We start from the raw sequence: 12,554 nt of genomic DNA on the forward strand, positions 1-12,554 counted from the left end.
TATAACAAAACTTGCAGGCACTGCTATAGACATATCCTTGTGTTACCAATAAACTTTTGTATTGAGCAAATAAGAGTATAATTGTCTTTATTAGTGCTGTCGTCATGTGCACAACCTGTAGTATGTGGTAAGTATTGTTAACGGGCTAAATTATGATGATGGGGCAAGATGCAAAGTATATAAAAATGCAAAGTGCACCTGTTTTTACACTTCAACCCAATGTTATTCCCTGCTTTTGCTTATATAACCATGCAATGGATTTCTGTGATGTTTCTTAAGGCAGCACTGGAGCAGTGTGAGGATATGACATTTGCTTTTATAAACACAGTGACCATTTATTTGAGAAATAATTGTATCAGTACAATCACAAGCATTTACACAAGAGAAGGAGTCCCCAACCTTTTTTACCTGTGAGCCACATTCAAATGTAAAAAGAGTTGGGGAGCAACACAAGCATGGAAAAAGTCCCTTGGGGTGTCAAATAGGGGCTGTGATTGGCTATTTAGTAGCCCCTTTGTGGGCTGGCAGCCTACAAGGGGCTCTACTTGGCACTATACTTAGTTTATATGCAATTAAAACTTGCTTTCAAGCTTGGAATTAAAAAAAAAGCACCTGCTTTGAGGACCCTGAGAGCAACATCCAAGGGGTTGAAGAGCAACATGTTGCTCACGAGCTACCGGTTGGGGATCACTGCACAAGAGTATGGGCGCCATTAGAGCCCAAGCAGGGAGCACTTGTTGCTATATGATTGGCTGATTAATTGCTTTTTACTTTGTTTTTTTTGGTATCACCAAATAACTGAAAACTCTCAGCTCTCAGAGGTTTACTGATTGTAACCAGCAAAGGCCACAAATCCAAAGCAATGATATTGACTAATGCAGGGGTGCCAAGGACGTCGATCGCAGTGTAGGAGGGGAGGAGACGAGCAGCACGGAGGGAGGGGGGAGAGGAGCAGACAAGCAAGAAGAGCAAAGCAGCAGGGAGGGAGGAAGGTAGAAGAGATAAGCAGGAGGGAGGGAGAAAAAACTAGCAGCAGGGAGGCAGGAAGGGAGAAGAGCAGGAGGGAGGGAGGAAGGGAGAAGAGATGAGCAGGAGGGAGGGAAGGGAGACGAGAATAGCAGCACAGAGGGAGGGCAGGGAAAGGAGAAGAGCAGAACAAAGGGAGGGCAGTGAGAGAAGTGCAGCACGGGGAGGGAAAGGAGAAGAGCAGCCGGGGAGGGAGAGGAGAAGAGCAGCACGAAGGGAGGGAGAGGAGAAGAGCAGCACTAAGGGACCGAGGAAGGGAGAGCGGGGCCGTTGGGCTAAGCACAGAGGGCTACTCAGCAGACCCCCCCCATCAAGGTAGATCTCATGATGAGGGCCAGGTGTCGAGAGTAGATCCCAGGGTAACAAAGTCTGGGCACCCCTGGGCTAATGGGAACATTCTGCAAGTGTCTGGCCTCACTTTACCTCATGTTGTTCTTTTAATTTTTCCATCAGTTGTTGGTATTTCTCGGTATTAAGACTTCCTCCCCCTCTCCTCTGCTGGTTCAGGCTGAAATCGGCCTCATTTATGGGTGCAGGCGGTACCTGCGAAAAACAACATATTACTCAGAATTCTGACTGGGTTTGAGGAGACAAAGCTTGTGCAGAGCAGTGAGGTTTGGGTATAATTAAGGCCAGTGTTACCTTGGTGATATCTACAGGCAATCCTCCACGTGCAGCTTCTATCATAGGCTCCAGGCCTTTGGATTGGCGAAGGAAATTCTTGGCCCCCTCTAGGTCACGCTGTTGTTTGGAGCGGAGGGCGGCAGCCAGAAGCTGCTTCTTTCGTCCTTCTAGAAAGTCAAGTTGCTGTTGTGCTGCAGGAGAAAGAGGGTGAGAGTGCGAGATGTTTGAGTAGTAAATCAAGATGAAATCGAAGATAAATGGCTGGATACTATAGTCTATCTATACATATATTGTTTTAGATATTGTTTTTTGTTATTTATTGCTCTAAATAGTGGTAACTGTGAAATTAGAATAGAAAATGCTTTCAATTTGTTTTTAAATGTTTTAGTTGTTCAGAGAAATTGTAGTAAGGGGATAGGCTAGTACCCAAATTACCAGTCCACTGATACCTTCCTGTATAATGATATATCTGAAGCTGGGAAAAGGAGGGGCTTATACAGAGCTTATTTGCTCCCTTTTCAAACAAATTCTCCGGATTACTTGACCAGTGCTTTAATAATGGGAATACTGCATTGTCAGTGCAAGTGCAAAACAAAGATATAAATAGTAAATGAGAAGAAGGAATAAAAGGAGACCAGGAAAGTAAGTGGAGAACATAGGTGAATTGCAAGCACACCTTTTCCAGACATTTTGGGGCTCTTGGAAGGGGTAACCTTGAGTGCTGCTTGCTGAGGTTGTCCTGCTGGCCTGGGATGTGGAGCAGGCTGAAATAAGACAGAGTTTATGCACCATTTCTACATAAGTCCAACTGAATGAGGTCATATTAAAAAAGGGTGGGGGATTATTTTCCCCTTAAATTCCTCCATATAGAGAATGGAAAACAGTCTACCTATGGGTTATATTTTTATAAGAATTAAAAAAAATTATATATATATATATATATATATATATATATATATATATATATATATATATATATATATATATATATATATATATATATATATATATTGCATAAGATTACTGTCTTCCATTCCCCTTCTAAAGTCATGCAAACCTCATCAGCATTAGTAAACTATCTGGACAAGTAAAAAAATTATAAGAAACCTTCTGCGTCTCTGCCGGCTTTTCACCCTCCTCATCACTGTCATCATCACCATCTCCTTCTTTTTGATTGGCCAGCTTCATGGCTGTCTCCAGTACTCCTACAATGCTTTGCTCCTGCGTTGATGATTCGGATCCCAGGATTGGAGGAAATCCTACCAAAAAAAAATATAATATCCAGGAATGAGTAAAAGAAGCCCAGTGGCTTCTACCCTAGCATGCTGATTGGCTCAATAAAAACCTCTAATGGTGCTACTGTTAATATGTGGTTTTTGTTAATGATATTTTTGGATATGTACAAGGACTTAGGATAGAGAGAGCAAATAATGCTATAGCAACCAAGCATGTGAAGTAAATAAAAGTCCATTCCCAAATCTGGCTGCTGACAGAAAAACACTAAACTCACCTGGTGGAACAGGAAGCTCTGCCAGATTCACCGGTTTCCCTGCCTTGTGGCTGCGGATGGCATCCTGGTATTGCTGAGAAGAGACAGACCATTTTCACATATCACATCATCATCACCATCAATGAGAATATATTACACATTCATCAATAATTAACATAAGAATGGAACAAAGGGGCAGAAAGAGCCCAATCGAGAGTCTTGACTAGTAGAGAGCCTTTATTTTTTTGGAGTATTATTATGTCTTTTGTTATAGTCAGTGAGTTTCCTTTGCTATTTGAAAGAATAACAGCAGGTTGTTGCTAAAATGAAAAGGCCAAAAACATTTTTTGACTCTGATGCAAGGAAGAACCTGGCCATGAAGAATTCTTTCTTTATTTCCAGGCATAAGCAAACACTACTTTATTTTGACACTGCAACTGGAAGTCCAGGAATACAGATTTAGAAAGGGAAAGAAATCCTGTGTCCCTGCAAGTCCGTTACCTTCACAATACGTTCATGCATGCGTGCTTTGCGGTCATCTCCATTGCTCTTTGCCTGCTCTGATGCACTGCGGTATCGATCCATCCTCTGCTGCAGAGCTTCTAGGGTGTCTCGTGGGGCTGGTGGGGGATCTGTAATACAGCATAATAATATGGCTTAGCCAACATACAGAAAGGATCAGCCAGTCCAAAATAAAAAACCTGAACATGGAATAAATAGATTAGAACACAACAGAAGGATCATGGTAGGCTAACCAGGAAGTCATGGTAACATAGTAAGTTAGGTTGAAAAAAGACACCCAGCCATCAAGTTCAACCTTAAAGGGATCCTGTCATCAGAAAACATGTTTTTTTTCAAAACACATCAGTTAATAATGCTACTCCAGCAGAATTCTGCACTGAAATCCATTTCTCAAAAGAGCAAACATATTTTTTTATATTCAATTTTGAAATCTGACATGCGGCTAGACATTTTGTCAATTTCCCAGCTGCCCCTGGTCATGTGACTTGTGCCTGCACTTTAGGAGAGAAATGCTTTCTGGCAGGCTGCTGTTTTTCCTTCTCAATGTAACTGAATGTGTCTCAGTGAGACATGGGTTTTTACTATTGAGTGTTGTTTTTAGATCTACCAGGCCACTGTTACAGTGGTGTGAAAAAGTGATTGCCCGCCTTGTTAAAAAATAACTTAACTGTGGTTTATCACACCTGAGTTCAATTTCAAAGGTTATAAAGCCATTTCTAAAGCTTTGGGACTCCAGCGAACCACAGTGAGAGCCATTATCCACAAATGGCAAAAACATGGAACAGTGGTGAACCTTCCCAGGAGTGGCCGGCCGACCAAAATGACCCCAAGAGCGCAGAGACAACTCATCCGAGAGGCCACAAAAGACCCCAGGACAACATCTAAAGAACTGCAGGCCTCACTTGCCTCAATTAAGGTCAGTGTTCACGACTCCACCATAAGAAAGAGACTGGGCAAAAACGGCCTGCATGGCAGATTTCCAAGGCGCAAACCACTTTTAAGCAAAAAGAACATTAAGGCTCGTCTCAATTTTGTTCGTCAACTCAAGCTGAAGCGATCTTGGGTGCTGCAGCAGGACAATGACCCAAAACACACCAGCAAATCCACCTCTGAATGGCTGAAGAAAAACAAAATGAAGACTTTGGAGTGGCCTAGTCAAAGTCCTGAACTGAATCCTATTGAGATGTTGTGGCATGACCTTAAAAAGGCGGTTCATGCTAGAAAACCCTCAAATAAAGCTGAATTACAACAATTCTGCAAAGATGAGTGGGCCAAAATTCCTCCAGAGCGCTGTAAAAGACTCGTTGCAAGTTATCGCAAACGCTTGATTGCAGTTATTGCTGCTAAGGGTGGCCCAACCAGTTATTACTTTTTCACACAGGTTTGGATTTCTTTTCTCCCTAAATAATAAAAACCCTCATTTAAAAACTGCATTTTGTGTTTACTTGTGTTATCTTTGACTAATAGTTAAATGTGTTTGATGATCAGAAACATTTTGTGTGACAAACATGCAAAAGAATAAGAAATCAGGAAGGGGGCAAATAGTTTTTCACACCACTGTATCTTGTGTTAAGGTGGCCATACACGGGCCGATAAAAGCTGCCGACAGACCGAGTCGGCAGCTTATTGGCCCGTGTATGGGGGCCCCCAACGGGCTTCCCCGATCGAGATCTGGCCGATCTCGATCGGATGGGATTAAAAATCCCGTCGGATCGCGGCCGCATCTGTTTGTTGATGTGGTCCCGCGATCCGACCGCCCGTTTGCGTGCGCTAGGATCCGATCGTTGGGCCCTAGGGCCCACAATCAGATCAGCCCGATATTGCCCACCTCGAGGTGGGCATATCGGAGGGAGATCCGCTCGTTTGGGGACATCGCCAAACGATGGGATCTCTCCATGTATGGGCACCTTTAGGGAGCTGCGATCTGGTTACCTTCCCATTGTTCTTTTGTTTGGCTGCTGGGGGGGAAAAGGGAGGGGGTGATATCACTCTAACTTGCAGTACAGCAGTAAAGAGTGATTGAAGTTTATCAGAGCACAAGTCACATGACTTGGAGCAGCTGGGAAATTGGCAGTATGTCTAGCTCCATGTCAGATTTCAAAATTGAATATAAAAAAAATCTGTTTGCTCTTTTGAGAAATGGATTTCAGTGCAGAATTTTGCTGGAGCAGCACTATTAACTGATTCATTTTGAAAACATTTTTTTTCCCATGACAGTATCCCTTTAAGTCTATATATAATCTGCCTAACTGCTAGTTGATCCAGGGGAAGGCAAAAAAACCCATTTGAAACCTTTCCAATTTGTTTCAGAGGGAGAGAAATTCCTTCCTGACTCCAAAATGCGATGGGACCCGTCCCTGGATCAACTTGTACTATGAGCTATCTTCTATAACCCTGTATTCCCTCACTTGCTAAACACCATCCAACCCATTCTTGAAGCTATCTTTGGTAATTTTGGAAAAAGGTTATTGGTTTCTATTATATTGTTTAAATGTGCAGGGTTGAGAAAGTTGAATCACTCACCTGAGGATGGAGGGGGACCTGTATTTACAGGAGTCTGGACAACTACTGGCTTATTTACAGGCACATTGTCTGTAAGAGAGGTTAGGGAAAAGCATGTAGAAAGAAAATCTGGAGTAATATGTCTGAATGGAACAATAATGGAACCATAATTAGCAGTAATCCAGTGTACAGAACAGAAAGGATCGCTCCTCACTTACTTGAGGATGTAGGGGGCGTTGCATTTTCAGAATTCTGAGCTGCCAATGGTTTAGGCAACTTGTCTGTAAGAGAAGTTACAAAATGTGAAATTCTGATTGGCTAAGATCAGCAAATCCATTTAGTAGGTTTCTGCTTTTGTTACCTGGAGGTGGGGGGAGGATTTTTGTATCCACTTTCGCACCAGAGTCTAGTGAAGAAAGCATTGGATCCAGGGACTGCAAAAGGCAGTTGAAAAAATGAAGAGATTAGTTTAGAATATTATGATTATGAGGGAACAGACTCGGGTATAGAGAATTTAGGAAGGTCACCTTGGCAATGCGGTAGTACTTGCTTGCCATTTCTGTATCTCCCTGCTGCTTGCTCTGAAGAGCTGCCAGTTTATATTCCCTTTGTCGTTCCAGGACTCGTGCCCTATCTTCATTTGGCACTGTGGTGACAGAAAGCATGATCATCCAGATTAGGGAGAACATAAATATCTTTGAGCAAATCCGATGTGTAGGTGTCTGGCTAACCAATCTCCAACCCTCCATAATGAAATCAGTCACTCCGGTGTCATGTACCACCACTAGAGTTGCCACCTGGCAGGTATTTTACCGGCCTGGCCAGTAAAAATTATGGCTGATCCCAATGTTATTTATAAAGAAAAAGATAAATATATAGGAAGGCCAGTATTTTTTTTCATAAAAGGTGGCAACCCTAACCACCACCCTTCTGTAGAAAGTGTCATGGCTGACCTGTGCTTGGGACAGTTGGAGCAGGTGATGGAACTGCTACTGGTGAGCTCAAAGGTTTTGGAAGCATCTGAGGTTTAGCAGGCACCTGGGGAGGAGGCATCTGAGGTTTAGCAGGCACCTGGGGAGGAGGCCTGAGGGGTGCAGGTGGCTGAGGGGGTTCCTTAAGCAAAGGAATCACTGGCTGAGGCTGTAGGGGTTGCTCTAACAAGGGGGCAGCAGGCAGGGTAACTGGGGCATTCTGGCTTTTTCCAACAGCAACTGGAGGAGGAATGTCATCCGGAGACACAGATTTGCCCTTCTGAACTGAACGGATCATGTCTTCTAATGTCTGTGGGAGACAGAGGAGAGGATGAGTCTGGATACACTCTACACATCACTGGGCATGGAAGGATGTGCTTTCCAGGTAGGGCAAATGCAGCTGAGAGGGAGGGTGCTGACACAGGTGTAGACCAGGGAGAGGATTTTGTAAGAGTGGAACATGGGTTTGTACTTTGCCACTGCTGTGCCACCACCATTATGTTCTCACCTTTACCCCTCTCTCATATCTTCTGGCTTTGCTCGTTTCTCCTCCTTGCTTGGAATTAGCCAGAGCTTCTTTGTACATTGCCAAACGCTCAGTGAGTGTACTCTCCATCCCCCTTTCTGAAGATGGGGCAGCCTGAAGAAGGCATCCGAGCATGGTGGAAAGAACAGCTTATGTAAACATTAAGGGGCACACAAGCAAGCCAATGAGCAAAAGACTAAAGCAAGGAAGGGTGGAAGGATCAAAAAAAGGCAAAAGGGATAAGGAACAAGGGAAAGGAAAAAGAACCAAAAACAATGGGCAATGGAACAAGGGCAAGAGACGAGCTATGAGGAGTCTCAAAAAGGAAAAAACAAAACGTACCAAAAGGAAGGAGGCCATGCATTACATTAAGCATTTGAATGGAAATCTATAACCTGACCTGTGGAGCAGGGGCTGCAACCTTGGGCTCCTCTTCTGCTTCATCTCCCAAGACCTCATCCAACTCTGCCTGTAGCCGTACCATATTGAGAGATCAATAATCTGATGACAATCCCTCCAGTATAGCAGTTCATCCCTTCCCCAAACACCCCCCATGCTCCTGTAAGACAAGTGAATTACTTCTCTCTAGTTCTCTGCTGCAAATGTCACTGGCCAAATGCCAATTCAACATGGTAAACAATAGAAAAGGCGCTCAAATTACTTACCTTCAACTGCTGTGCCCTGTTCATCTTCAGCCTTTGTTATTCACATTCAGGTATTGGGATATTGCTGAACTACAACTCCCGTATTGTTAAAGGGGTTGTTCACCTTCCAAACATTTTTTTTCAGTTCAGTTGTTTTCAGATTGTTCCCCAGAAATAAAGACTTTTTTCAATTACTTTCCATTATTTATTTTTTACTGTTTTTCCAAAATCTAAGTTTAAAGTTGAATGTTTGTGTCTCTGGTGTTTGAGTCTGACAGCTCAGTAATTCAGGTGCAGATTCTGAACTGTTACAGTTTTGCAACATTTAGTTGATACATTTCTCAGCAGCATCTCTGGAGTATTAGCAACTATTGTATCAATTCTAACAGCTGCCTTTAATGAAACCCAGCAACAAACATAAGAAATGTATCAACCAAATGTATCAATTTAGAACCGTTTACAGGGTCAACGACCCCCCTTCCCTGAGCTGCTTTAGAGGGTGAAAACTGACAGCTTACACTTCAATATTAGAAAAAAACAGTGACAACGGTAATTGGAAAAAGTCGATATTTCTGATGATCTATCTGAAAACAACTAGTTGTTGAAGGTGAACCACCCCTTTAACATATGGGTTAACGCTGGTTTAAATGTTGGGAGTTGTAGTGTAATGCAATCTGCTGACCCAAGGTTAAGAAACAAGGTGCTTAGTAATGCAGGCACAGGACTGTGTGCGCCCGGTGGAATTTCTAGCCTGCCCAATCAATATTTTATCAGCTATTGATCAGGGATTTTCCAAAGACAGGCAAACAGGCTACTAAATTGGTCTGCCAGTTTTCTGACTGCACTTACATGCAACTAGCGGCCCATTTATACACAAAAGTAATTTCACAAGGGTTTGAATTCAGTGACTTACCAACAAGTCCTCATCATCATCCAAATCTTCTCCATCATCATCCTCAACGTCTTGCATACAGAGAGCTGCCATCTTCTCAATGGCCTCCATGGGCAGAGGGGCTTTAGGAAGTGAAAAGGTCAATGAAACGAGCAGCACCCTCACGCATCAATCCAATATAACATTATTGCGCTTATTTATATATATTATATATATATATATATATATTCTGCACTCACCTTTCCCTTTGGGCTTTTCCTTGCCCTTTGATTGGTGGCCACCAGTCAGAGCCAGAAGTTCTGCTTCCAAACTACCATCGTCCTCTAGATCATCATCTGTAGGGAAGCCTCCCAGCAGGAAAGGGGGCTGCAGGAAAAAACAAAAAAAGATGTAGTGCATCAGGGGAATGGATCAGAAGGTTGTGTGTTGGGTATAACCAGTAAGATAAAGTGAAGCTGCTCATACACAGACATTCATTGGCTGCTGACTCTCTATCGTTTCCCAATTAGTAGCCCAAAGCCTTTCCCCTAGGAGGCTGTTTTGGATGAGGATATTCAGTCTGTAGCTGTTACACCTGCCTAGCCTCCTCACCTGCCAGACCCCCGTCACCTTTTGTCCAACCCCTTTTATCTTTGCCCTCAAATCTGCAGATCATAAGAGATCCTTCATCTGCCCACTGCCAGTCCATCACCTTGGAAAAACATTTCTGCTAAAAGGGGTTGTTCACCTTTAAAATAACATTTAGCATGATGTATAGAGTGATATTTTGAGACAATTTGCAATTAGTTTTAATTTTTTATAATTTGTGGGTTTTTTTTCAGTTATTCAGCCGCTCTCCAATTTGCAGTTTCAGCAATCTGGTTGTTAAGCTTCAAATGACCCTAGCAACCATGCACTAATTTGAAGAGACTGGAATAAGAACATGAGAGAGCCTTAATAGAATTATTAGTGTATTGAATGATTAGAGTAATACAAAGTAGCAACAAAAATAAATGTGTAGCCTTACAGAGCATTTGTTTTTTTAGATGGGGGGGGTCAGTGACCCCCATTTGAAAGCTGCAAAGAGGCAGAAGAAAAGGCAAATAATTAAAAAACTATACAAAATAAACAATGAAGGCCAGTTGAAAAGTTGCTTAGAATTAGCCATTCTATAACATAATAAAAGTTAACTTAATGGGGAGATTAGTCGTCCGAAGAAAAGGCGATTTGTCGTTGGGCCACGTCTGCCAACACCAAAAAAACAAAATGTAAACCAGTTGAAAAGTTGCTTAGCCATTTTATAACATACTAAAAGTTAACTTAATAGGGTGGTTCACCTTAAAGCTAACTTTTAGTATGTTATAGAATGGCTAATTCTAAGCAACTTTTAAACTGGTTTACATTATTTTTTTTTGTATAGTTTTTTAATTATTTACCTTCTTCTTCCAGCTCTTTACAGCTTTCAGAAGGGGGTCACTGACCCCATCTAAGAACAAATGCTCTGTAAGGGTGCTGGCAGACATGGCTACTCAGGTAGATTAGTCACCCAGCATCAAATCACCTTTTCTTCGGGCGACTTATCTCCCCTAAATGCCTTCCTGACAAAATCTGGTTGCTAGGATCCAAATATCTTTCTCAATAGAAAGATGAATAATAAAAGTAGTAATAATAATAAATGTGTAGCCTTAGGGTAGTGGCACACGCTGATACTTGGGGAGATAAGTCTCCCAGCAACAAATCGCCTCTTCTTCGGCCGACTATTCTCCCCTAAATAAGAGCAAATGCTCTGTAAAGATGGTTGCAGACAAGGCTACTCAGGTAGATTAGTCACCCAGCAACAAATCGCCTTTTCTTCGGAAGACTTATCTCCGTAAATGCCTTCCTGACAGCTAGAATGTAAATCGCCGGCAGGATGGCACTCGGAACGCTTTGTTTCCTGAAGTTGCCCGAAGTTGCCTCACGAGAAAACTTCGGCAACTTCAGAAAGCCGAAGTGATCGGAGTGCCATCTTGCCAGCAATTTAAATTCTAGCTGTCAGGAAGGCATTTAGGGGAGATAAGTCGCCCGAAGAAAAGGCGATTTGTTGCTGGGTGACTAATCTACCTGAGTAGCCTTGTCTGCAACCAACAGAGCATTTGCTCTCATTTAGGGGAGAATAGTCGGCCGTAGAAGAGGCGATTTGTTGCTGGGAGACTAATCTCCCCAAGTATCAGCGTGTGCCACTACCCTAAGGCTACACATTTATTATTATTACTACTTTTTATTACTCATATTTCTATACAGGCCTCTTCTATTCATATTCCTCTTAATCAAATCAGTGCATGGTTGCTAGGGGAATTTGGATCCTAGCAACCAGATTGTTGAAATTGCAAACTGTAGAGCTGCTGAATAAAAAGTGGCCCTTCTGACACTTACATTTTTTGCAATTGCCCTCTGCGATATATAAAAACCAAAATTACACTTTTATTATCCTTATTTCTTAAAGGGGTGGTTCACCTTTAAGTTAACTTTTCGTATATTATAGAAAGGCTAATTCTAAATAACTTTTCAATTGGAATTCATGATATATTTCCTATAGTTTTTGAATTATTTGCCTTCTTCTGACTCTTTCCAGCTTTTAAATGGGTCGCTGACCCCCATCTAAGTATTCTATAAAGCTACAAAGTTATGGTCATTGCTGTTTTTGATTGCTCAACTTCCTATTCCAGTCTCTGATTCAAATCGGTGCAGGGTTGCTAGGATAATTTGGACCCTAGCAACCAGGTGGCTGAAATTACAAACTGGAGAGCTGCTGAATAAAAAGCTAAATAACTCAAAAACCTTAAAGAATAAAAAATGAAAACCAATTGCAAATGATCTCAGAATATCCCTCTCTACATCAGACTAACAGTTAATTTAAAGGTGAACACCCCCTTTAAAGGTGAATTATTACCCACAATGCACTATTCTTTCACAGACTTGTAGCATATATATTCCCAGCCAGTGGCTCTTACAGGTCAACTCTATATTCTGTTCTTTTCCCTTTTTGGGCCCGTGTGTGGTAACCCATAGCAACCAGGAAGTACTTGGTCTGACAGGGAAGTGAATTAGTCACAGAACTATCAATGAATACTGTGTATAAATGAAACTGTACAGTCGCACCCCTCCCCCTCCATTATTTATATAGAAATAACTCAGCCATTTCATCCTCACCCTTTTGGGCGCAGCAGGAGCGCCTTTTCCTCCCCCGCGGGCTTCTTTCCGGCCACTCATATCTGTCCCGGCACCGAAACAATCCGATTATTCCCGACTGAGAATTTAACCCAGCTCTGCCTGTAACCATAACACTTCCGCGTCCGCATGTGACGTCGTGTGACAGCCAGGGAACTACAACTCCCGA

The 12,554-nt window shown here is 42.4% G+C and overlaps 1 protein-coding gene across 2 annotated transcripts in view; it reads right to left on the reverse strand.

Moving 5' to 3' along the window:
* The window catches only part of cc2d1a.L (coiled-coil and C2 domain containing 1A L homeolog), a 28,680-nt gene extending 16,136 nt beyond the window's left edge, over window positions 1–12,544 (reverse strand). Inside the window, exons 1-16 of one of the 2 annotated variants that reach the window (XM_018253716.2) lie at window positions 12,368–12,544; window positions 9,436–9,562; window positions 9,218–9,318; window positions 8,061–8,129; window positions 7,643–7,774; window positions 7,117–7,444; window positions 6,691–6,809; window positions 6,525–6,597; window positions 6,382–6,444; window positions 6,185–6,253; window positions 3,641–3,771; window positions 3,161–3,233; window positions 2,758–2,909; window positions 2,327–2,414; window positions 1,669–1,841; window positions 1,450–1,569 (exon numbers count right to left, since the gene is read on the reverse strand). In XM_018253716.2, the coding sequence (XP_018109205.1) occupies window positions 1,450–1,569; window positions 1,669–1,841; window positions 2,327–2,414; window positions 2,758–2,909; window positions 3,161–3,233; window positions 3,641–3,771; window positions 6,185–6,253; window positions 6,382–6,444; window positions 6,525–6,597; window positions 6,691–6,809; window positions 7,117–7,444; window positions 7,643–7,774; window positions 8,061–8,129; window positions 9,218–9,318; window positions 9,436–9,562; window positions 12,368–12,427 (1,878 nt within the window). In that variant the 5' untranslated portion in view covers window positions 12,428–12,544. The remainder of the gene's footprint in view (window positions 1–1,449; window positions 1,570–1,668; window positions 1,842–2,326; window positions 2,415–2,757; window positions 2,910–3,160; window positions 3,234–3,640; window positions 3,772–6,184; window positions 6,254–6,381; window positions 6,445–6,524; window positions 6,598–6,690; window positions 6,810–7,116; window positions 7,445–7,642; window positions 7,775–8,060; window positions 8,130–9,217; window positions 9,319–9,435; window positions 9,563–12,367) is intronic. The other variant, XM_018253719.2, reaches the window with a different exon arrangement.
* Between the last annotated feature and the right edge of the window lie 10 nt (window positions 12,545–12,554).

Source organism: Xenopus laevis, chromosome 3L (assembly GCF_017654675.1).
Source record: "Xenopus laevis strain J_2021 chromosome 3L, Xenopus_laevis_v10.1, whole genome shotgun sequence".
Classification (NCBI taxonomy): Eukaryota; Metazoa; Chordata; class Amphibia; order Anura; family Pipidae; genus Xenopus; species Xenopus laevis.